The sequence below is a fragment of the Cygnus olor genome, chromosome 1 (assembly GCF_009769625.2).
Source record: "Cygnus olor isolate bCygOlo1 chromosome 1, bCygOlo1.pri.v2, whole genome shotgun sequence".
NCBI classification, from domain to species: domain Eukaryota; kingdom Metazoa; phylum Chordata; class Aves; order Anseriformes; family Anatidae; genus Cygnus; species Cygnus olor.
The window spans coordinates 53,774,593-53,801,158 of NC_049169.1; the positions used below are offsets into that span (position 1 = coordinate 53,774,593).

Here is a 26,566-nt window from a genome sequence, read left to right on the forward strand (position 1 = left end):
GCCACCATCTCTGCATTCCCACAGGCAATCTTCCATCCCCTCATGCCAGATTCCCAGCACAGACAGCAACCTAAACCACGGGGAGCATCAGGCTCTCACGCAGGGCACTCAGATCCACACACATCCCACCCGGACGACACACGCACACCACCACAGCCCACGCCAAGTCCCCTCTCACCCCAAGGCCCTCACCCGTCCCGATTTCAGTCATTAACCATAACCGAGTGTAACCATTAAACTCCCCGGGGCTCTGCCACCGCTACAGCAGGGCGGCAGGCTCGCTGCCCCAAGCACCCGCACGACCCCCGGCGCCCCGCAGCCGCTGCCCCCGGCTGGCACTCACCAGGAGGCGCTCCCGGGGCCGTGGCTCTGCAGAGCCCTGTCCCAGGGCTTGTCCCAGCGGATCAGCGCGGCGGCCGCTCCCCACACCTTCTCGGGATCGGCCACCGAGGCCCTGAACACCGCCTCGTAGTCGCCCGGCGCCCGGCAGCAGGCAGCGCGGCCCGGCAGCCGGCTCTCCGTGCAGGGCGGCCGCAGCCACCGCCGGGCAGCGCCGCCGTGGCGGGGCAGCGCCGCCAGCCTGCCCACGAGCCCCATCTTGCGCGGCCCCCGCGGGGCTCCGACAGCCCTCGGAAAACCCCTCGGAAGGCGGCGGCTCCACCGAGACCAGCCCCGGCCGCCGGCTGCCCCCGGCAAGCGGCGCGGAGCAGGACGCTTGGAGCCCCGCCGACCGGGGGCGGGCGGCCCGGGCTGCGCCCCCTGGGGCCGGGCCGGGCCGGCCGCCATGTCGGGGGTCCGGCGCCGCCGCCATCTCGGGGTCGGGGTCTGGCACCGCCGCCCTCCGCCGTGCCCCAGCGGCCACCGAGGGCCGGGCCCGGAGCCCCGTAGGCGTGCGGTGGCCGCTAGGTGAGGGAAGGGCACAGGCGAGGGCAGGTTCCACAGCCCTGCTGCGGGCTTGCAGGGGCGGCAGGAGAGGAGGCGAACCCCGGAGGTGTTACACTTTTCCCTCAAAACCACAGGCAGTCCGGGTTCCTGAGCGGTTGGCGCAGGTGTTGCCCGTTTTTTTCCACGTCCAGATGGTTTTTCTCCTGGTAAAATTATTCTCCAGAAAGCAGTTGCAATTTGCAGATTTTCCTGCTTTACACTTTTTTCTTTCCCTGAGGAAAGTAAGTCATGGTTGCAGATCATCATCATTACATTAAATACCACGTCATAAATCAAACACCAGCTCCTAAGCCCTATCCACAAATAATAAATAAATTAATAATAATAAATGAAGACCACCACTAAGCTCTGTCCTCTTGAATACTGCACTCAAGACCCTACAACTGTTCATTAAGCTATTACATACATACGTCCGTACATTGACTGTCTAAGCCTGAGGTAGCAGAATGTAGTGACATGAATGGAGAGGAATTTACTGTAATCAAATGTCATCAGAGAGAGAAACTGAAGACAGAAAAAGGAGAGAGGGAGAAACTGAAATCATGTTTGGCTTAATGACTTGCATGATATATAGCCACAATACTCTTCAAGTATTTATTTTGAAATACACTCTTGCTTTGAGAAAAACTGCCTATGAAAACTGGCTATGAATAATATGCCTATGAATAAGGGATATTATTAGTACCACGAGAAAAGTCTGTTCCATATTCCAGAAGACCTCCATCATTTGTAGTGGATCTTTTGTTTTGCACATCTTGGCATATATTTAGAAACCCTTCCTAAGTTTCAGTGGTAATGTTTCAGAATATTGTAATGCACAAGTCAGCTAAGACATACACCAGCTTCAAAGACATGTCTTGCGCCTTATGAAATTATTTTAGTGCTTTAATAGGTCTATCCACTATAAGTCTCTCAGGAAATTCTTCCTGCAATCACATTATAAAAGATGTTATACGGTTAAGAGGAACTCTGTAATTCAAAGAAGATACATTTTGTACTCACAGTCAATTTAGGCATCTGTTACCTGAGTACTGTGCAATTAGTACAATGAGAACATAACGGCGTATCACATTACTGGTAAAGTAAACTCTGACAGTTTCCCATGGCTTGCAGGAGCTATTGGCACTGACCAGCGCTGTGTGAACTACCTGCCCCACACTGCACCACAGTTCAGCTTGTTCTCCTTCCCATCAGGGCTGTAGTAACACACAGCACTGATGTAGCACGTTGGCATCAGAGACTCATTTATAGCAAGTTCATCCTCTCCAGAGCCTGAAACACCTAAAGGACTAAGTGGAGAAATTATGAAAATTTCCCTATAGCTTGCCTACAAAGCTGGAAAATCAAAAATACATTTGGCGGGGAGGGAGGGAGGGAGGGAGGGAGGAAGGAAGGAAGGAAGGAAGGAAGGAAGGGAGGGAGGAAGGGAGGGAGGAAGGGAGGGAGGAAAAGAAAGAGAGAAAGAAAAAAAGTATGAACAGAGGAGCTTATGGAGGTTGTAAACACTGTGACCCCCTGACAGCCCTGAAATGAGGCACTGCTGCTGAGTGCCTGGTAGTATGGCACATGTTGTACAAGTGTGCCTGTAGAACACTGCTTCATGGATAACACATAGTTGCTGTTAGCATTCTAAAAATATTCCCAGTTTTATCTTGTATTTCCTACTTGTAAGATGACTAGCCTCCTTGTGACTGAAAATTCTGACTGAAAGCAGTTATAGAAACATGGAAATATGTTTTTTTTCCCCTTTGGGGACACCTGTTCAGACCTAATGAACAGGTCTTAGACCTGCGGGTGTCCATAAGCCCACCACATGGCTGAGTGCTGTACAATGACCTCCCTACCTGTGGCGCACTGCCAGTGGACTTGCAATTGCCTCTGCACAATTTGGGAAGCCCATTCTCCCCAAATCAGATTGTTAGAGCTGTACATTATATCAACTCCCAAGGAGTAACCTTTCTTATTAATTACCTTGCAAGCAACATTCTTCAGATCATCGACACTTTGATGCTCATATGGTTTACAAAAAACTATAGCAATTGGATGTAGCCAGCCTCTGAGTGGTGATAGAAAACTGTTTGTAAGCCAGAACAATATCTCCCTTTTTTTTACTGCAAATAAAACTACCAAGTTTATTACCAAGACTATCTGAAATATTAATTATGTGTGTTCTGTAATGTGTTAGTTGTAGGCGCTGACACTGAAAGAAGTATCCCTAGATTTAAACACCTCATGGGCAGTGTCTGGTGATGCCTAATATTTCTTACAGTGTTGAAAAGCAATGCAAACCATGTTTCCACTCTGCCCATTATATATGTTTAATATCAAGGTATAAGCACTTGGCAAAGGAATTAGTATTGCAACAGTAAGCGCTCTGTTATTCATTTTTATTATATGGCCTACTAGAAATAATACACCAGAGACAAATGTATTTAATCTGAACATGAAGTGCATTAAATTCCTATTTTAGGTAACATACTAATGTCTGTTTCCTAAAGGAATGTTTCCAATGAGTATCTGTGGAATATACTTCATTAATTAAACTACTCGCAGCCCATACTGATATTTGAAGGGCAAAGAAGGGATTGCAAACTCTCCCAATTGTATGCTAGTAATTTAAGATTCACTTACAAATGCCATTATAGCAGATTTCTGAGCTGTTGAATTTTCCCTCTAAGGATTTTTTTTTCTTTTTTTGCAAATGTTGATGCTCCTGAAACTCACTTTCAACACAGAATTTTGAAATTATGTCTAGTCATGTGTGTAGCAATTGCCGTTGTAGCTGCAGACTTCATTGTAAAACACATGCTTGTTTCTAGGCATAGATGTAACTAACAAACTATGAATCTTGGCCTAGGTAATTCTGCCATTATAACATAATTTATCTGAAGCCTTTCTTTTGCTTGAAAAATAACATTCTCCACAACTGTATCCTTTCAATCAAGGCGTGCATGCTTGAAGATTATATATATGTTGAAAAAAAGATTAGCAGAAAAAGTATTATAAATATCATTTCTTGTATCTGAAATGTTCTGACCATCCTAGTGTACAAGACCTTCAACCCTTGTTAATTCAGATTGCAGTTTGAGAGTCCTTTCAGAAGCACATATCAGAACTGTAAAAGAATTAAAAGAATTAGGACATAAATTAAATCACTTTGCTAAGGTTCTATATCACCTTTTGTCCAACTCTTAGGCAGCGTCTCTCCCAAAGAACAAGACTGTGAATAAGTTTCAAAGTCCTACATGCCATTAATGTCTGACAAATAGAGGCAGCTGATTTTCTACAACATGCAGTAGTCCACAGAATTAACTTTAAATAAAAAAATAAATAAATAAATAAATAAATAAACTTTTTCCTGCAAGGTGATGGAAGTAGGCACCTTCTTATGTACATAAATGCATACAATTATTCTTCCAGTTTTCTAGCCATCTTAGAATCTAAAACATATCACAGCTTTACTTGAAATGCACCAAAAATCTTGCACAGAATGATTGCACAGAAAATAATTAAGATATGGCTTGAAAAAATACATATTTGGACAGAACTCTTCAAGTAGATATTTTGGCTATTTTTAGTGAATATAAAAGAGGCTACTGTTCTACAATATTATTCTACAATAATAAGATCTGGCCATAGAGGAGTAAAAAAAAAACACAACAGCCCATAGAAATACCTGTACTTACCACTCTTCTTTGCTTGATTGCTGTCTTCTAGCCTAAAGCTGCCTTTGTGTCATAGGTCTTACGTATGCTTAGTTTTTTGCAGCACTCAGATCAGTGCTGAAATCAACATCTACATCAATGTGTCCGTGGTGGGTCACCTGTCTGTCCAATGAATTCACAACCTTCTGTTTATTTCTGTCTTCCAGAAATGATAGTATGCAGTGCGCTGGGAGACAGAGGATGAGAACTTATAAAAATGCTAAAACATTTGTCTCCTCAGGGAGAAGCCACTTTTCACATACTTGAGGAAAGTGCTGAAATGAAAGACTGTGACTCAATCCAGGTGAGAATGAGGCATAACATGACTTAGAGATCCTATGGGATGAAAATGCAATTTTAGTATCAATTATTACTGATGTTATCATTTGATTCCTCCCCGAGGAGATCTTACAGTTCAGGACGACCTGTATTTCATCCATATTTTTCCAGATTTAAGTGCAGTTTCAGACAGCTTCTTGGTCATGTGCTTAGCTTTATTCATTTGAGTAGTTGTACTCACACAAAACCCTGCTAAATCTGAGTCAAATGCTCAGACAGCTTTGATAAAATTCTTCTGGGCAATAAACTTTTATACTTGTAAGTTCTAAGAAGACTTTGAAAATGAGAGAAACAAAACCAGAGAGATTATGGGGATCTTCTTAAAACAGCAACAACAACAACAAAACAACCTAACAGCAACAAAAACAAAAAAAACAGAATCTGTGGTAAACTTTATGGGGGACGGGTAGCATTTTAGCTACTGCTTTGAGTTTCTGCTGTTGTGGATTTAACTTACAAAGTAGATGATGTAATTTTATAAAGATTGGCATTGAACTTTGATTTTGATGTAATCCATGTCCCCGAGCTCCCCAGACTCCTGAAATAGCAGGTTATTGATCATCTCTACATGAGTAAAATTTGCTGTTTTTTCCAAACCTATTCCTGTTTCTTTTATATGCCTCTACCACTGTTTTCCAGATCACTGCATCAGAACAACCACAAGACAAGCACTATTGTTAAAAAATGGTCAGCATTCAGTATATATGGTCTTTGAAGAGGACATAAGGACTGGCATCCTTGTATATGTTACTTTTGAACTTGGTAACAGAAATAACCATGGATTTTGCAACCATATTTTTACTCAAAATATTTTCATTTTCACAGAACTAAGAAAGGGTACACTAGCACTCAATCTAAGTGTTAATATCACTATTGGCATGCAAATAAAGTCATTTTTAAATAATCTATAATATTGATCTCTGTTATCAGCACATTCATTATACTTTCTCAAACTGAGAATACAGATCAGGAAGCATATGGCAGTTAGCTGCAACTGGAGAAACACTATACTTATTTTTTTTTTTTTCCCAGAATATCCAGATTTATCTGGGCCTAAGGTACAGGGATTCTGTATCCTCTCTTGACGGGTTTTTGGGGGCAGAGGTGGGAATGAGTTTTATGTAGCTAAAGATGGGAAGAAAAAGGAAAAAAAAAAGGAAAAAAAAAAAAAGACATATGCTTGATATTTTGAAAACAATACCTCATCCTGAACTGCTTGAGCACTCGCTGTGCTGTTTCTCCCAAGAGCTCTGAGCACATGAGGAATGCAGAGCTGTGCTATTGGTATTGGCTGGGCTAAGGACTCCTGTGAAGCAGACATAGGAGCAAGGAGCTGGCACAGCCTTTGTATTTATCTAGGCTCCTGTCACATCCCTCTACAAGAAATTATCAGTCGTATTGCAAGAGTAGCAAACTTGCATACCTACCTGATCCATGGCAAATTATGGCTCAGCATCTTAATGTATACCAAAAGGCCTATTTTTATATAACTGACATTTGCTTAAGTCTGTTCCATTTCTAGTTATCTTCCAAAGTTTCATTCTTGCAATCCCATTCTTAACAGTTGTGACGTATTTCATGATCCTTATTCCACTACATAACTATATTCACTACATGGCAAGGAAAGCTAATGTTCAAACATTATGACAATGTGCTGTTTAAGTTCAACTGCAGAATTATCTTGCAAGCAAAACAGAAGCGATCACCTAAGTTGACTAAGTGCAAAGTCAATAATGTACTTCATTACAACTGTCATTTATTAATGTGTGCTATATTTTTAAGAATGCGAGTTCACCTGTAGCTGTATGACAAACAATTCTGCGGATGTCTTGAATGATCCCACTCTTGAGCAGCTCAGACTGGCAGAAAATGGATGAAATTTCACAGCAGCTTTGGGAAATAGTAGCTTGTCACTCAGATTGCCCCAGATAACATCAGTAATAAACTCCAGAAATAGCTTTTTCTATAGCTCATACTGCAAATTAACATGTCACAGGATTCTGTGAGAATCTAAATATGAAATATAGGTATGGATTCAGGCCCAAGAATCATTATGAGGAGCAGAAAAACTCTTACTGGTAAGCAAGTAATAAAACCATATGTCCAAATATATTCCATTATGCATTCAGGTCCACCTCACTCTCTTATGGTGCTGCCAGACACTTACGTTTTCACCCATGGAAATACAATTCCAGAAAAGCTCAGTACATTTTAGACTGCAGAGTAAAAATTTAGACTCACTAAAGCTAGAGGCCAAAAGTCATTGATTATAATAGAGATGAGGCTGCATGCCCACCTTCAAGATACTGTTTTTTATTAATTTCAGCCTCTATAGCCCTTTATACTAGTCTATAATGAATAAAGCAGTTTCATGAATGCTTATACCTACTTTCCACACTTTAAGGAGAAACACAAGGCAAAAGGCAATGAAGAAGGACATCAGATAATCAACTTAAGTAAGCTCTCTGGATCTGGAAAAAAAAAAAAGGCAAAAAAAATTCTCTGTCAAATAAGTATCAAATGAGTGGAAATCTATGAGGCAGACACCCCAAATTAAAACCTGGTCATTTGCCTTATCCTTGATGTCCTATTGTTTTTTTTTTTTCCAAGCACGCTGAAGTTTACTCAAAGTATCTATACAGTTCTGCTTTTTCAGGGTCAAAGGAAAGAATTTCAACATGCACCCTGCATGTTCAAATATTTGCTTACTCTTGTTAAGGGAAAGCGGTGAATGACTTCTAGGTATGTGTTTTAAATTGTGCACAATAGTGGATCTTCAGTATTTAATTTTCAGTAAAAACTTTGGGAGGTTTATACTTATATACTTTATATATATAAATATATATATATGTACTTTATATATATACTTATATACTTTATATACTTATTTCTGTTTACTGGAATAGATGGTTTATTTATAAATCTTAAGAGCCTTCAGCTGGTTCTTGCTCAATTATCCCATGTATGTACTTGGAATTATATATACAATTTATATTATAATTGTGTAATTTAATAACAGAGAGTACGTTTCCCATTTATTTTGAATGTCTAAAACTCTAGTGGACTTCTCTTAAGCCCTATATTTGTTACCTCAGCCTTTGTGAAGACCAAATTCATGAATATTTATATGAAATATTCAGATACCCATTACAGAGAGCAGCTTCAGGATCTAATGTGAGGTGGGGAATTTATTAGAATTTTAGAGCCAAGTCTTATAGGCTACATCAAAACAAATTGCTTTATCAGCTGTTAAACCCAAACAGCACATTTGAATTGTGGTGCCCATGTATAATGATCTCTAGAAACCTGAGTCCAAAGATTGACTTCTTGGACTGGGGGAATATTAGGCAAGCAAAACCAATGTCCATTTCTTTACACTTGTGCCAGGTGAAAATAAAAATAAATATTTGAGTAAAAGCTTTCTTCTTTCTTTTGATATGAATTAGTTTTTCATCTCACATAAAAACTCTACATGGTCTCACTAACATCAGAAAAATATTTTCAGATGCAGTTAATACTTTTTTTGATATTTTAAAATGTCTCTTTTCTTTTAAAGAGCCACTCTGGAGTATGGCTCTCCCACTAGAGAACACTATGATCTAATACAAAAAACAGAAAAACAACAAAGCATCCTGCCTTGTAACAACTGGAGAAGCCAGATAGCATCTTCTAGAAAATTAATTTCCCCCAAAGTCGACTGATTTTCTGGACAAATAACATATTTAATGAAAAATGAAATCATGGGATTTTGTTTTCCCAATAACGGTAATTAGTAATTTTTTACACCATTTGTGGTCTGCTACCAAATGTCATCTTTCCATTTTTTTTAAGCGTAGGTAAATCTGGAAAATGAGATAAAAACCTGTCTCATGCTGGCACTAACATAGAAGTGACAGTAGATAAAACATCATGAAAAAAATAAATAGAAAAGTTTGCTAATTTCTGCTTGCTAACTGACCACAATCAAATATCAAAAGTTTCAGTATTAATACCTATACAAACAATCAAGACCCCATGAACTACACAATCCCTGACCAAGCTGAACTACCTTTTAAATTGTAAGAAAAAACCTGTTATTAAGAAGATGAAATTATGATGGATATTTTCTGAGTCTAATTTGATCATTCCATCATTTCCATTTGAAAACTAGAAAAAAATGGTGACTACCAAATCATCTTCCCTCCCAGAGCTAACAGCATGCATGTAAAAGTTATCTTTTATAGGACAAATAGAGGGCGGTTTTCTGGACGATCACTACCTACTTGGTTACGGGTTTTACCAGTATTAAATGTCCTCAGATCCAAGAATCCCCAGGTATGGGAAATAATTCCAATTATACATGTTTCTTTACATTTTATTAATCAGTCTGACTGAACAAAAGGATAGTAAAATACATGAATGAATTAAAAAACTGAATCCATATATATATTTAAAAAAGAGAGAGAGAGAGAGAAACAAATACTTCATAAACTTTGCCTAATGATTTGTGTTGGTAACAGTCTTATACTCATAGCAGCTCCAAACATAAGAACAAACTCACAGTCTCAGTGTCAACCAACAGATTTATTTCCAGTTGTCAGACCAAGGGTTTGATAGGGTAAGGATCGATCACCTCTGATTTATGTCACAATACCTGTAAAGCCAATTCAAGCAACAGGCTGGCCTACACTAAATAGCTGAAAAACAGTCAATATCCTCAGCCCTACTCCCCAGTATAAAGGCTCATGATAATTGTACTGTAATTTCAATGATGATAGTTTGGGAAAAAAAAAATCCTTCCTCTTTATATGCTGAATATTTTTGCATGCATTTTCAAGGCCTTTAGAATTTTTGCAAGGCTACCTCCAGATCTATGAACATTTTGCAAAAGCACATTCTAATGAGGAAAAAAAGGCTTTCTAATATGTAGCATAAAAAGAAGATGAAAAATCACAAGGAATAGCTTTCTTAATACCTTGTTTTCATCTCAGCCAACAGAAAAATTACTCCACTGTTACATGTCTTCACAGATATCGGCCATCAGATTATGGTTTCTTTCAGGGTACTTCTGTATCATAAGGATTAGCTAGTGTCATGCAACAAAGGAAGAATAAAAAACAGACTCCAGTATAACTTCAATCTAACAAGCTATACAAACATGAAATTTCGTTCTCTGTCACACACTTACCATTAAAGCAAAGAGATGTCAGTTCCACTTCCCATAATCCTTACACATCTGAAGCTACAAACAGAAAGCTCAATATGACAGAACTGTTCATGATCAAATTTCACCCCTTCAGTTATACAGAACTTGTCTCTTAATCTTATTTTTTTTTTCCTTCCAGGTACATTTTGGCTCTTGTCTTCTGAAAGAGTTCAGTTTTGGCATTATTTTCTTGTCCTCTGAGGGTCTAAAGACCAACACATTTTCATTGAACTAGTGTATACGTTATTCTTTAGATTATTTCTCTAAACTGTTTAGTTTTTTGATGTATCGAAAATGGTCACCATTGCAGTGCAGAGAAAAGATGTCAGAGAAGTTATTCAAGCAAAAACTTGAATATGCCTCTGAACACTTTCCATATATTCAAAATTAACTGCCTATTTGACACGCCAAAATATTGTCAGCTGAATTTTAAATGTCAAGGTTATCTTAAATAGTAACATTCCATTCTGAATGCCTCCCATTTGAGGACCATAACCAACCTATAAACAATAATGAATTTATTTTCTCAGTAGCCCTATGAGTTAGGAAATAAGCATTAGAACCACATTTACACTAGGGTAAAGTAAAATATGAAATACTGTAGTGTTATATGAATATAGCTTCACTGGGCATCATGATTTTTTCCCAATTTACAACCATCACAAACTAAAACAAATCAGGCACTTCTCCTTAGCTGAAATCAAACAGGAACGATTATGTCTAAGAAAGCATTTACATATGTATCCAAATAAATATTTAAGTGGAATCTCTGCATCTCAGCTGAAGAGATCAATCAAAGAAAACCCTGAAGGTCCATAAACTGTGCTGTCACATTGCCCAGTATGGTCACTGATGACACCATATATACAGGAGAGCTACACCCTTCTCAAAGGTAACCTGTTCAGTTACTTGAAATAACTTCTGCACATGTTGATTTTGAAGACAGGATTTGAGGGTCAAAAAACAATGTCAGCATCAGCCTACAACCTTGACCTGGGTGTCTAAATTTCAGGAACAGGGAGGGAAAGGGAATTCAGGCATACTTTGCTACTCATTATTTCCTTTTGGCTTTCTGTTGGAACCTATTTTGTTTTGGTGGTTGTCTGAAGAAAGGAAAGACATTAGGACAAAGGAAATTGAATACTTTCAATTAAAGAAGCCTGATTTTCTGTAAATCAAAATTAACTAAATCAGTCCCTTGGCACTCTGAAGCAGCTCCAGCCCACACCCCCTCTCTCCTACGAGAGCACCCTGGTTGCTAATGCTGACGTGTGCATTGCAGGGGGGAGTCAGGACAGGAGAAAAAAGAACCCTGTTTTGCTGTCCAAGGATTGGACAACAAATGTGATCTTTGTATAAAAGCCAATACAGGCAGGAGGGACAAAGCCATTCCCCACCTACTCCCTTGCCCACAGAAATCACACTCATGCTTTTGAGACACAGTGCTGGAGATGCATTGGTTTACTTCACAACACTTCCAGTGTTTCCCCAGCTTTGAAGTGGAAGAAGTTAAGACTGCAGGTTTGGAATTAATTATCTCATCTGCCTAGATTCAGACATCTGATTCAGACACCTCAACCTTTTTTTAGTATTATTTTTTAAACCTGTATAGCCCATATGTAGTTGCACTTAAGCCAGTTCAACTTCAGGACTTCTAAATAGAGAGGTGACTATTGAGGTTGTCTGTTGAACTGGAGCTCTCAGCAGACCTGTAAGAAGGCACACAACACTATCAGGTAAGAATGTGTCCTCATTTATAAACAGTACAGCATTTGTATACCTACTTTGCATGGGTCTCTTTTGGTTAAATAAAGCACAAAGCAATAACAAATCAATCCTCTTTTTTTTGTTGTTGTTTCTGAGGGTGTGATATAGAGATGATTAATGTTCACCCACTGATCAGGATGTTCTTCATTTTACTCAATTCTAAGACTTACGTTCTAATAAATCCTTTACAACAAAAAAAACATACTGCTTATGTGATAGATGTATGTGCCTGAGTGCATTTGTGCTTCGTTGTTGCTTTTTAATCAACTTTATATTATATTTATATAATCATCTTTTTATATCTCATCATGGACACTTGTGTATTTATAACAATATCCTGTTTACCCCGTATATTATTCATGCCTCAGTGGCTAGCCTGCTGCAGAAAAAGGTTTAATGAGTTTCAAGGGGATAGCACTGTAAAATCAGGAAAAATATAAAACAAGTGCCTGCATACTAATGTAAGCCACTTGCTAAAACCTGTTTTCCAAGCATATGATAATGGATAGTCCTGCCATGATGCGCCTCATTTTTGAGATACTTTTTTTCCTAATTCTACACAATCTCCTTATCTAATGTCTCCAAATGAACCACGTTGTAGTTAAACATTTCAATAATACAAACCCCCAAACTGAAATGGTTGCCCCTACCCTGCATCTTATATGTGTAACAGCTCCACATATTGGCAGGTTTTTGACTTTCAGAAAATTCAGCTGATTTGTCACAGTAACTCCTGTGGACAACTGACATAATGAAACCCAATATTGCCATATTCATTTTTGAATTGGATGCATATCATAATTTGAATTGAATGAATTTCCTTCAATTGTTTTTATTCAGGAAAACACAGGTTTCTCTTAACTACTTATTTCTTTTGGTAAAATATGTTGATCATTTCTCCCAGTGCTAAATGTGTAATTCTTTTCTAATTTCTTCACAACATTTCATCTAACTGTGTTTTCACAGAGCTCAATAACTTTTTTTGACTAAAAAATGCAAAATGAGTATGTCCAGTCTGCCACAAAATTAAAATCTACATCTTCATACCAGTTGTTCAGACTATATATTTAAGTCCTTCTCTCACTAACCTAAACAGATTTTGAGACAATGTCTTAGAGTTTTCTCTATTTCTACTCTCCTCTAGGATTCCTGAAGTCTTCTCTGACCTGGGTAGTGCTATAAAACATCCTACAATTGGCTTCTAAAGTAGGTTAAATATTTTATCAAAGCAAATTCCTCTGATCCTGCATTTCTGAAGGCTTTAAAAAAAAAATCACTTCCTCCACTGTTAATTTGGCCATCTGGCCTCCCATCCTGCCGCCTTTGAGATTTAAAGTTTATCTCCACTGACAACTAGACAAAAAGTTTCATTGTTCATGCTGTATCTTTAGCTTTTCTTAAATTTATTGCAGCTTCCCCTGTTTCCTTTTGACACACAATTTTGAAAATGAATGGAATGAAATTAGCTCTACAATATTCTGTCACCTACTCCTTTCATTGTCTACCTCTTCTTATTGCTGAAGGGTCTTTCTCTCATTCTCTAATCCTTCAGTAAACCAGTGTAAAGCTGAAGCTATTCTGCCCCTTGTCCTGGGTTACGGAATACCTCTTTCTCCTTTGCACAGCGAAGGCAGGTATTGTGCATCTGAATAAACAATGTTATGAAGGACAAATGGAAGCTTTGGATATTACTCAAGTCGGATGTAAGATCTAGTGTGCAAATTTCACCACATCCTTTCAGATCAATAACAAGGGTTTGCATATTTATGCATTTAGAGGCAGGAGAGAAAGGCCTTTGTTCCACAGCATCCACACACTGATCCAGCAAAAACAGCTAACATAAGTGAACAGAAAGAACAATTGAGATAATGACATACGTGTCACATAACGTCACCTCCCATTTTATGTAGATCTGGAACAGCTCATCTGTCTATGTAGACAAAAGGAGAGCAGAGGCACCATAGCCTTAGAAACAAAAAAGCACAACATGGAGGGTCTTTTGCACCACCCCATTTCCTGGAGACCTTGTCAAGTTTTTGTAATTTACAGGCTGAAGGAGTGCCTGCATTGCATGCAGAGCATGCAGAAAGCCCCAGGGCTCTTTACCATTGTTGGAAGTGGTTATGGAAAGAGCTGTGTGAGATGCACTTCTGAAAAGGGCTTTTCATTACCAGGCCTAAGTCTAATAACTGTCATGGCTTCCTGCACTGGGGTAAGCCTTTGGAGAGCTCCAGACAAGACACAGCAGTGTCAATAATATAACAAACAGACAATTGATAGGACTCAGGGGACCAATGTTTACCATGTTGCTGCTTGCAAGTCATTTAAACTCTATGCTTTTGCTGCTTCCTCTATAAAATGCTGTCTTGACAGTAATTTCCCTTGAAAGTTTTTTGTTGGTGGTGGTTTTCATTTTGTTTGTGTTTTTTTCATAGCAATTGGTAAAATCTGAGTTATTAACCATCAGTTCTATACAGCTGCATGATGATCATTGTGCCCTCCATCTACAGGTTTCAAGCCACGATCCTGAGTTTCTTCTCTTTCCTGGTTCCCCTAGCTAAAATTTACCAGGGGCCACTGCCTTTAAGACCATGAATAAGATTTGCTAGTTTGATTTTTTTTTTTTTTTTGCTAATACTGAGCTGGCTTTATATAAACCAGCAGCCATATGCAGTAACAGAGCATTTATTTGATAGCTGCCCTAGTTTTGATACATTCTCTTTTAAACAGTGCAAGAAACAAGAAATACATTGGTCCCTACTAGTTCTGATGGAATAGCAAAAGAAAACGACAAAGCAGCAAGAACCAGAACTTTTTCTGACAATGCAGGCAGCTAAAGCTTGAGAAGTCATTCATTAAGAGAATGGATAATTGAAGGTATTTATTTGCACTGATACAGAAGAAAAACTTAGTGAATCTTGTGTGGTCGCAGACAAGAGTGCATCTAACTACCCTTCCAAAGAGCAAAAAAAAAAGAAATGAAATACTCATTTAGTCACCCTTCAGCAAGTACCATAATAATCTGTCCAACCATAATGAAAATGAGCACAATCGGAAAGACTTTTTTTTCCTGAAACGCATTTTCAAATAGAAAGATAAACTTCAAAAAGCTTTTTGTAGAAATGACTTTTTTTTGTTGCAATCAATGACTTTAGCATCTAAACTGATGCAATTTGATTCCCATTTGTGAAGGAGATGCTTAACTGCAAAATTGAATGTTATATTAAGATAGCTTTATAGCCAATCATGGCAATTATTTCACTCACATTAAATCATCTGCTGCTGTTTTTTTGTCCCTGAGATTTTTGTAGGCTATCTTTGAGGCATTTATTATTCCTAAAAAAAAGTCCTGATGAAGTGATGTGACCAGGAGAATTTTTATCTAATCAGGCTTCCTTTGGCTAATATCTGCAAGATTTTACTTAATCCAAATGTAAGTAATGTGAAGCCTGTACATCTACAAAAAGTAATCTCTCACTCTCTTTTTTTTTTTCTTTTTACTTTAGACATGACATTCGATTGTAAGGCAAATCCTTGCAGTGAGTAAACACAGGACTTCTGTGGAGCCAAAAGCTGCAAAAAGTATGTTTCTACACAACATAAGGAATCAGATGTCATCATCTTTCCTCTCGTACTTCAGGCCTGACTTGAAAGTTGGGCACTTTCCAAGGCATTAGCTCACTTCCCCAGCAAGACCTAGGGTGCACTGCACTAGCCAAGAGAGCTCAGCTTTCTAACACCCATTAATACTGGTCACAACTGTTTATGCATTCCAGCTAACTCTTTTATGGCCAAGACACTACCAAGATATAGGATACTGCTTTGTGGAGTTCAGCCAGTGTGAAAATGAGATGTTACTATGCTTTTCTCACCAAATGAGGTCTCCTATCAATTCTTCACTGAGCACTTTGCATCATTTCACAGGAATACATTGCATTGTTTCAGTTACAAATTACTGATTCACATGATATTGATATCCCAATTGTGATATGAGAACTTCAAAAGAATGTGATGAACCTTTCTGAACAACAAGCCAAAGGAAAAAAAAAAAATAACATGCCCAAATAATCATAAAATGCATACATCCTATGCAAAAGGGCTGAGGTAAGAAAATTCATGAGTTATCCATGAGCGGGTGAGGATCATCACTCCACTGAAGGTTAGGTCAGAGCTGAGCAGTAGTGCCTTAGGGCAACCAGTGTCAGATGTTGGATGCTCAGCTGGTTCACTTCGTCCTACAGCTGGGGGTTCACAGGGTTCAGCAGCTTCCCATTTACCACAGTGCCACTGGCAGTTACTAGAGCTGCGTTTGATCTATTTGTAGACATACACAAGACACATACACAAGACACACAGAAGGGTCATCTGTGATTTTTGTGTTGCTCATTTAATTCAATGAGTATCTTGCCTGCAGAAGAAACACAGGACCACCCCAAACCAATGATGTTCCATAGGGTCTGTTTTCAAATCAGTGAGCTGTATCAGATTGGGTTTGGCACAAGAATAAGGGTAGTCAGGATATAGGAATGGAACTTCTACTTTTAAAAGTAGAAGTTGTACTTTTAAAAGTAGAAGCTGTACATCTGTAGTTCCTATAAAAAAAAAAAAGAAGAAGAAAAAAAGAAAAAGTAATATACAAATTTCTATCAAAAATAATTTACATTTGGAATGATAGAAAAAAAATGCACTTACCCTTTCCTATTTTAAATAGAATACTGTCGTGTACTTTATATTAGTGTTGTTTATACTAAATCAATAGAAAAATAATCAACATTCTCCTTATGAAAAAAATTAAATTATCATAAAGACCAGGCATTATTTAAGACTTCCATTTAAAAATGGCATAAAAACTAACTTTGAAAAAAGTAGTGTCAACAAACCATACATCTTTAATTAGATTGTTCATGTATTTGCATTTAAAAAGAATAAAAACTTTTGAGATACTATTTTTCTCATTTGAAATTCATGAAGTGTTTCTAAGGATGGACTGGTCTGCCACTTTGATAATGCTATTACTTTTTCAGAGAATTATCTTGAGCAAAGAACTCAAGCCTTAAAAACGTATTTTTTTTCTAAAGTATATTTTTTTTAATATTCTGATTTTAATTTAATGCAGCAGAAAATCTTTTAATATAGTAAATCAATAAAGGAGAAAATAAATAAAAATAAAATATTAGACTTGCTTATTTCTAAAATATATTGTATTATCCAGCAAGACATACAACAAGAATTAATATAGAAATGTATCTATTTTCTCAAATCTTACAGAAAGAAAAGTCAAAGTAAACTGATTTCATAATACTGTACTTAATTTCTATTTAGTGGTATTGGACAATTTTGTATTTGTTTTCTTCCAATGTTTTTTCTAAGTCTTGTGTATTATGTTTCACTGGTGACGTATTTGACCCAATTATAAATTTCCATGTTGCACTCAATGTTATTTTTACAGAGAAGTTTTATTTTTGCTGGTGGAGAAAAAAAATGTAAATTTAAAAAAAAATACAAATTCCTGGTGGAGAAAGGGGATCAGCTCATTAAATTATGCATCAAGTAAGAGACTAAGAATGAGCTGTAGTAAGGAAACACCTCAAAGAAAGGAACCTCGTAATTCTCACCATCCTAGGGCAGAGAGGCCATACCTGTGTCATATACATACTTATAAATAAAGGGGGCCGGTACAATACCTTGACCTTAAGGCTAAGTGGCACAATCTGGCCGAGTCCACGCTAAGCTCTTAGTTCTGGGATCCATACGATATTTCTTTTGCTTTAATAACAACTCATTTTCTGTATGGGCCTTCTTGGCTCAATGTATGTTAAATATTGTGGGGGCTGTGTTACAGCCTATCAGAGTGATAAATTCATAGCGTGAACCTTGGAGAGTGTGTGGCAGGTCTTAGGATATGGGCAAAAGGGCACATTGGAGGATGAAAAACAGATACTGTGGGAGAGGGGGGTGGATGCAGGGAGGCACCTTGTACTTTCTACCTGCAAGGATTATACGCTGCACCATCCATGCCTGGGCATTATCTTGAAGATTGTTAGTTGGAAGAGGGAAGAAGTATATGGGGAACTTTGCCAACAATTTAGCAGTGAGGACTGCTCAGAGATAAAATTCATTCCCTGACCCTATTATTTAGTGGCACAGACACAAATACTGGGACTCGCCAATTAATAGGCTAACTATTTGGATAACTATGGTATTATCTGTCTGGAATTCGCACATGCTGTCTCACTTCTGTCTTGACAGATGAGTCCTTGTCTTCCTTGAGAACAGAAACAAGAATACCCGAGTTTCTTAATTTCTTAGGAAAAACAAATAAGTAATAAGAAAATGACAGAATTTCCAACAAATATTAACTCTAGTGTATAAGAAAAACGATAGGCAAAATTTGATTTCAGCAAATCCATCATAATACCCACACAATATAAAATGAAAAAACATTTATGCATTGCAATTTTCAAGTTAAAAGAAAATAACTAAGGCAATGTATAAGCGTGTATAAAAATAGATAAAAAATACTAAGAATCATATAAGATAGAAAGAAAGAAATTGCATTATATAAATTAAAATATATACTTTTACCTGCAATATCAGCAGCATCAAAGGACACTAGAAATGGATGCAGTGTGCTATAAATAGATGAGAATTGTATTAGTCAAAGAGGAAAAAAATGTTACAAGTATAAAAGAGAATGGATAGTGTAAATAGGTTACTTAGATAATCCTATACATGCTTTCACACTAAAAGTGTAAGTAATAGGTGTTGAAAATGAAAGAAAACACCTATCTTGTTAAGGATTCATTTTATTCTCACCCCTTTCACAAGAACTGTCTTTCCAGGACAGAAAAACTCCTATGATGCATCTATTTCTCAGATACTCTTGCAAAGCCAGTGCCTTGATGCCTGGTCTCTGCTGTGCCCATCCACACACCTATACGTTGCCATTAGCTCCATGACTACAATGAGAGACTTAGCAGTAAAAGGGCTATGGAAACAGCACAAGGAACCCTTTCATCCAGTTCTGTTGAGCAGCATGATCAGATTACAACTGGCCTGAGGACTGGGCATTTCACTGTTCACCCTGCTTCACATACCTTTCAGCCATAACACTCTTTAGGTGGGCATCTCCAGTTTTGTTAAAGAACTGCAAAAAGGTAACCCCCAAAGAAAGCTCTTTTCTGTATTTTTCAACAGTGTCGTACAGTTAACATCTTCACAATGTGATAGCACATTGGTTTCCCCAGGTAGCAGCTGTTGAATGGTAGAAGGATTTTTATATTTGGGGACAGCATTTTTCCCTGCATGGTCTTGACTCAAAAGTAATTGAGCTGCCTCAATGCGGACTGACAAGATTCTTCTTTGGTCAGAAACCAGAAATAGGAAGTTACAATCTGAAAACTAACAAGTCACAAAATCATTATTTGAAATCAGATTTTATAGTAGAAAACACTTTGTAACAAAGAAGAAAAACAGAACAAGCAAGATAGGTTGTTTTGAACCTAGATATCTGTTGGTGGTAAGCAACAGCACAAGTATTGCTAATAGATATTCTCAGCTGGAAAAAGAGAAAGTGAAATCGTAACACAGATTTTCTCTCCTCAAAACACAGCAATACATGTTTCATTGTGGGGGATTTCCATGAACAGTTTTAGCTCTGTTTGAGCATGTAAGAATCAAAACCAGAGAGTGAAAGAAAACATTTAGACAGTAGCAGTAACACAAACACACAAAAGGATTTTGGTGCCTAACATGAGATGTAGGCTGAAATGGGAGGCTAATGTATTCGCTGTTGTTAATATTACGTGGAATTTATGAGACAGACAGATTCATACGGACTGTCTACTTTTAAAAATAAAATAGTTTTTCAAATGAAAAGCACAGCCAGTTGAGTTACATTCTTCTGCTATTTCTATTTGGTCAGATCATCTTACTAATACACAAACCTTTGAATCTCCTAAATATTTTTACAGTACTAAGATAACCCTTGTATAATTTCTGGCATTCAGATGATATTAGAAGGCTACCAGGACAACAAGTTCATGCAAACCAACCAAACACACACAAAAAAAAGAAAAAAAAAACCACTGAATTTTCATTCACTCACTGAAAGAATTTCAGACATCACAATATCCAGCCAAAAGAGTCTCAGTCACAGAAAGCAATATGCTGTGGTAATGATATAAGGAGTGTTGAAAGGGGACTTGACTAAATGACATTCATTTGTTTTGAAATTAAAAGAAAATGAAACCATTTCTCCCTAAGGATTGGTGTTTCCACTTCGAGAACCTAGAACTAACATTAAATCTTCTTTTAAATCACTCAAACCCTGCCACACAGATCTAAAGCCACAAGGTTTTATAACACAATCAAGACCCTGCTGTTTTATCATTGAACCAAGAAAGGAAAATGGAAGTATGTAGGTGATGAAAAGATACTGGGAAGAGTGTATACCAGTTCCTAAAATTTCCATTACATACTCTTTTTTCAGCTTGCAGAGCATACTCTCGGAAAGACTCTCATCAAGCTCAATTGTGCCTGTTCCTTCAGCCTGCATGTGGAAGAGGAACATTTTAAACAATTCAGAGCAGCAAAGTTTACCTTTCTCCAACTGTTCAGGGAACACTTTCAGTCTTGGCTATGGTTACAAGGTTTGTCAGCCTAGACAGGAAGTATATTCATGATGAGCAAGAAGTCATACCCCTTGTTAATGTACTCACAGGAGAAGTCTCACTGCTGCTGACAAGCGCTAGATAATTCAGTACTTCACAGCACACGCTTATTCATCCATTTGTCTAGACAAATCTACTGTGATACAGTCTGAAAAACTTTCCTGTGGCCATTAAAAATGCATAAATGCAGGAAATTTAAGATTTCTATTTTTTTTCACTACAATAACTTTCATGACTTCCTTTCTAATTAAAAAAAAAAAAAAAGAAATACAATCATAAAAGTGAAAGGGATAAAGGTGCATTATATGCCAACATTTGCCTCAGGTAGTGACCATATATACTTCTCTTGTGCATGAAACATCTGATTGTTTGGGGCCATTTTCAAGGACAGAAATTACAACTTTGTTTTTAAGTCAATTATTAATACTAGTGCTGCTAGGTCAAAAATGCCCACAATGCTATCAGAAAATGCTCTCTATCTTACTTTTCACTTCTGAGAATCACATGTGGTGAATTTCACTTTATTCATATGACTGCCAATATAGAAAACATTTAAAGATTTGTATCAGTGCAAAGATTCCTGCATGACAACCTATCACACTTTCAAAAAATTTCAAGCATTCAAAAGTGTCCACTAAGCAAAGATTTGCCATATTCCTTGAGTGCAGAGACTTTTCAAATAATGCATTTCTTCCCCCTGTTTTGAGATCCTAGTTTGTATTTTCATAAGAATTTTGTGCCTCTGTTTGCCTTATGCAAAAAAAAAAAAAAAAAAAAATCACATCCATTCTTTATCACCTCTTAGAAACCTCTAACTTTTTTGCCTTTTATTTTCAGGCACTTCCATATTAGTTTGAGTGCTGTTCTGTCTCATAAACCTAAAATCTTGTGTGAGACACGTCTTTAGCTGTTCCAGGTGATATAGCCAATATTATATTAGTGATCGCATACGTTACATACATTACAGAAGTAACCTCTGTATTCATAGAGGATAAACATGTAAAGGAGAGCACAGCATTATAACTTGAATAACATATAAAATAACATGGGGATTGACTGGACAAAAAGGCCCTTGCTATGTCTGAGCATCCCTGGAATGAATTTCTAGTAGAGAAATAAATGCCTCTGGTCTCACATTCAGAGAGCAGAGCAGAGACGTTAAGGGAAAGGAAAATGACACACAGGCTGGAAGGAAACTACATTTTCTATTGATAGCCAAGGTAACACCATTTAGTGCAATGAGCAGATAATATACTAAATTCTCTCTTTCTTACCTTTTCCATGTCAATACAAATGTAGTCAAACCTTGATTACTATTGCAGTGAACCATAAATAGGTTTCAGACAATGTAAAACAAAAGCATGAGTGAGTGATAAAATGAGACAAGAAAGACATTTCAGATGCTGAACTTTGAGGCGGATGTTGATGATAATAATAATAATAATAATTTCATCTGGGGTTTCTTCCATGATGAGAGTTTTTAAATTATCAGACAGATTTTAAAACTAATTGTGATTTGGAAGTAGAAACCCATCAAAAGAGAAGTTGAATACATGCAAGATGGGAAATGACAACAGCATACCATCTGAACATGTTCTGGCAACTCCCTCCTCTTCCTCTTTCCTACTCTTCTTCATTTAGTTTGGCACCAGGCCAGTATCACCAGGGTGGTCTACAGTCTTATGATCAGCATCTGTTTATCTAACAGTACCACTTTACGCGTGCGTTTTGATTTTTGGTTACTGATTAGTACTGAGATTTTCACATTACACTCATGCAACTTGAGCACACGACATAATGGTTCATGGTACTACCCATGATTGATGCTAACCCTATCTTCCTTACTGCACAGGATAACAAAGACAATTCATATGAATAATTACACTATCAGAGACAAGTGAGAGACCTGACCTGCAGGTAGCTACCATCTCCATGTGATTTTTTTTTCTTAATCTTTCCTTTAGAAAGGAAAGGAAACACTCACCACAGATAGAAAACTTGATTATCCGGAATTCAAAGGGATTGTGTGTCAAAGCAGCACTTCTGCTGAACTCTGGCTCCCTATGAACCTCTTTCATAGTTTACATTTGTAATTTCCAGCTCAAGGCTCTCAGTTAAATTGTTTCAGCTGTTCATCTTCAGGGCCACCCACTCATAAGTAAAAATGAGTACTACAAAAATAAAATCCTGACAGGAAATTAATGAAATTCATAGCTCCCAGGACAAAACTGGCTTTTTATTTTCAAAATTATCTCTTTTTCCTTCAATTACTACTTGACATTTTCTCCATTAAATAAATATTAATTATGGTATTTATTTATACAAGTACCTCATTCTGTATTACACAGAAATTGCAAAGTTATCCTTGGATTTGTATGAAGAGGAGTGTTTTAAACAGAATTCTATTTTCTTCCATATGACTTAACCATTAGCATAAAGAAGGTACCAAAACAGGCAGTAACACAAATCTATTTAATTAAGTCTACCAATCTGAGAGTCCTACAGCATTCACCTTTAATTGCTTTCATTATATAGCTTGATTATGTTTGACATCGTTAGGCTTCTAAACTTAGTATATGCTGTAAATGGTGTTGCTCATGGAACAGGTCTCCTACTATTCCAAATCAGCAGATTTGCAGTTATCTTGTATCACAAAAAGGAAAAAAAAAGTATTGAAAGCTAACCTTTCTAGACTATACGGGTTTTCTAAATTTATTCAGAAGAGGTGATCAGATATAGCACGATAGTTGTGTCCCACAGGAAATTATTCACATCAAACAACGAGTAACATGTACAAAATATCTTGGTATGTTCAATCCTTTTTGGGGGTTAAAAAATGCAATGAAAAGCCAAAGGCAGGATTTATTCCAATGCCTGTTAATGATATTTGCAAAGAGCATTTATGAGTCAGAATGCAAAGTTTGCTCCACGGTGACTTAGCTTGCCAGCCAAGAAGTGCTCTCAAGCTCTGCTAATCAAGAGAGTGAAATGTAGCCCTTGGGATCAGGCTGAGCCTATTACTCAGAAGCTGCGAATTTAGAATTTTGTTGAGTTACCAGACCAGACTTAGAATCTTTTTTTTTTTTTTTCCCAAAATACAGTTGTTTTTATGCTTTGACACTCCAGTACTGAAATCTCAATACAGTACAAGACAAATTAGACATGCAAACGCCTATTAATGATAAAAACAGGTAGGGGTGCCTCTTTCACAGTTCAGAAAAATTACCATGGTTTCTGAGGGTCTTATAGACTCCAGAAGCCTATTCCTGAATAAACCATAATCTAATCATTTAAAGGTTTGATGACAAATCAGTGAGATAGTTGGCTGTACAAGGATTTCTATTTTTATTTTTTCCAAAAAGAAGAATTCCAGGACAGAGCTGGTGTCCCAGCACCGGAGCAGCCAGGTGACAGGGTGACCACCTGGACAGCGACTGAAATCTTTTCGCACATCTCGTAGCTCACGCTGCTATGCATTTCGGGTAGTGACTACTGTTTTTGTGACATCTTCATCCTCCTGTTCCTCTGAGGGCCTGGCCTCTTCTTCTCCATACCTAGTCTTAGCAGTTTTTCTGCGTTCTAAATGATCCGACTCTCTAAACCATTTTTTCATCTTGGTTACGGGTGCAACTGACACCTGTACAGTTTGTTTCTCTGGCTCAGTCTTGGGGCCCATTTTAGGGCTTGGGGTGGCCACTGGGCCTGTCTCAGGGGTTGAAGTGCCTGCAGCCACCGGGCTTGTATTGGTATTGAATGCAGCTCAGTAAGCATAGGCCAAGCAAGCCCCAGCACATTGCAGTTATTTGTGTATGTCTGGTACTTCCAGGGCGACAACACACCTTTTTCAAGTGCTCCACCAGTTTTTTCGGATTTTTCAGTTGTTCAGAGGTGAGTTTCCAAAGCACCGGAGGTGCCCACTGCTCTAGATGCCTGTCCATGTCCTCCCACTCTCCCTGCCACTCATAACTATCCTGCCTCAGGACAGATCTCAGGATGCCGCTCTTAAGTATTTGTTTAATCTTAGACAAAACCTGAAATGCATTCAGGAGACATAATGATAAGAATATGCTGGTCTGAACATCCCAAGGATATTTGAAGTTTTGGAAAGCTACCATAATTCACCTGGAGGAGAAGAAAGGGAGAATGAACAAGTGGGAAAAAACATCTTCCCTGACCCTACCTCAGAAACTATTAACAATTACACCTTTCATACTTTTTCTTCAGAAAGCCAATCTATGGAGGGGTCAGAGGGAGATGTCCAACAATAATTTCTTTTTAAAAGTTCTCTCTTTGAAACTGTAACTTCTGGTAATTTAAGGGCTTTTGACTTGCGTACTGTGAAAACAGCATTTGTTTTATGAACAGCACATTCTCACAATTTCCACTTAGTGAAAGTAATGATAATGCCACCAGTATCTATCCAAATCTGTTTCTACTTACCACAAGGCAAAATTTGAATTCACATTAAGGCACCTTTCTCACACAGTCTGTTGTTCAATCCTCACAAATACTTAAGGACATTCTTCAAAGTCAGGCTTACCTGTGTGCACTTGAGCTTCTGAGGTTGTTTTTTTTGTGTGTGTTTTGTTTGTTTGTTTGTTTTTAGGGCTGGGAAGGGAGCTTAGAATCAATGTAAGTAATTTCACTGAAAACAGACACGGTGAAGGAATTACTCCAACTCCTCAACATTAAACAACCGTAGAACTGCCAGCTTCCGAACTTGAGTCACTCCCAACAAGCTCACAGCTTATACAGTGAAGTAGTACCACCGGGGTTTTACTGTACTGAGAAGGCACCACCAATGTAAGTAGCTCACAGAGTCTCTAAAACCGTCCCACAGAGATGGTAGAAAACATGAAGAAAAAGCAGCCTCCTGGGGAACAGAGTCCATTTCACCATGATAGAAAAGCACCCAAGATAACCTGAACCTCAAACTCTCCTGGAGAGCCAATTCCCCCCCCTCAACTCCTCAAGCTTCCTATATAGCAAAGGTCAAAGGATCCACACCTGGCAGATTTCACTTAACAAGCGTGAAGCCAAGAGACCTTGTGGAATAGGCTCACCTACCTGGCTTCAATGTTTTAAGGTCAATTGCTCCCTGTCACTAATAGAAATAGCCTGACAAGGGGCTTAGTGGTTAGAGTTGACCTAATTAATTAACTACAAAAGGTGCACAAGGGTCATATTCCTGTTAGTCATTCTGTGAGGAAAATTAGTACAGAGCCAGTTAAAAAATAAATTAATTAATTAATTGAAATAAATAAATAAAAGAAATAAGAAAATGACCTTAAAGGCAAAATTGCTATCATAGACTTTCATCTCTCTAGTCATGACAGATAAAGAATATAGCAATCAGAATTACTTTTCTTGACATTAATGTTATTTAAATTTGCTTTTCTGAGATCTCTACTTTATGCAGGACTTTTCAAAATCTAGCCCCATGACCTCTGACTACAGTATTTACTTCGGCTGCATATAAACTATCACACATAAATGCCAGGATCCAGATCCTCACTCTCTATTGTGGTCAAGAAAAAAAAAAAAAAGAGGAAGAAGAAAGCCGAAGTTGGAAATTGTCTTCTTGTAAAGATAAGTGGCCCTAAAAGCCCAGCTGTTTCCCAGTGCTGGGGAAAGGTGGCACCCAAGAGGGAGGGGAAAGAGAAAACTCTGGTTTTGCCCTACAACAGGATCCTCCTGCCTTAAGCCATCTACTGCAAGCTGGTGAGACTCTGAGCTCGGAGGGCTGGCAACCAGGCAGGGGCAGGCAGGCGGGGAAGCCCCAGGACCTGCCTTTCAAACACCCCACTCACTCCCTGGCCCCCCTCCTTGGAGCAGAGGTTCCCTCAGGAGCCCAGGGCCCCCTAAGGGTGAGCCACAACAGCCCAGGTCTCACCAGGTTTGGTACAGACCCTCCACCACTTTCCCGCTTGTGTTTCATTGCTATCCCCAAACTT

The 26,566-nt window shown here is 38.2% G+C and overlaps 1 protein-coding gene and 2 long non-coding RNA genes across 6 annotated transcripts in view; 1 reads left to right on the forward strand and 2 right to left on the reverse strand.

Annotated features, from left to right (window-relative positions):
* The window catches only part of LOC121070810 (acyl-CoA synthetase short-chain family member 3, mitochondrial-like), a 71,491-nt gene extending 70,755 nt beyond the window's left edge, over positions 1 to 736 (reverse strand). Inside the window, exon 1 of the mRNA XM_040558501.1 lies at positions 344 to 736. Coding sequence (XP_040414435.1) covers positions 344 to 597 — 254 coding nt within the window. The 5' untranslated portion in view covers positions 598 to 736. The remainder of the gene's footprint in view (positions 1 to 343) is intronic.
* A 2,501-nt stretch (positions 737 to 3,237) lies between these two features.
* On the reverse strand, positions 3,238 to 15,027 carry LOC121070818. 4 transcript variants are annotated; one of them, XR_005820238.1, is made up of 6 exons: positions 13,547 to 15,027; positions 10,156 to 11,882; positions 9,943 to 10,053; positions 9,529 to 9,621; positions 7,378 to 7,459; positions 3,238 to 4,060 (listed from the first exon to the last, which is right to left on the reverse strand). It is a non-coding gene; the product is annotated as an uncharacterized LOC121070818 (long non-coding RNA). The 4 variants fall into 4 exon arrangements; XR_005820241.1 differs by having other exon boundaries at positions 9,943 to 11,882; positions 13,835 to 15,027; XR_005820237.1 differs by having other exon boundaries at positions 9,943 to 11,882.
* On the forward strand, positions 11,778 to 16,498 carry LOC121070828. Its single transcript, XR_005820249.1, has 3 exons — positions 11,778 to 11,909; positions 13,085 to 13,146; positions 15,447 to 16,498. It is a non-coding gene; the product is annotated as an uncharacterized LOC121070828 (long non-coding RNA).
* Positions 16,499 to 26,566: the final 10,068 nt, after the last annotated feature.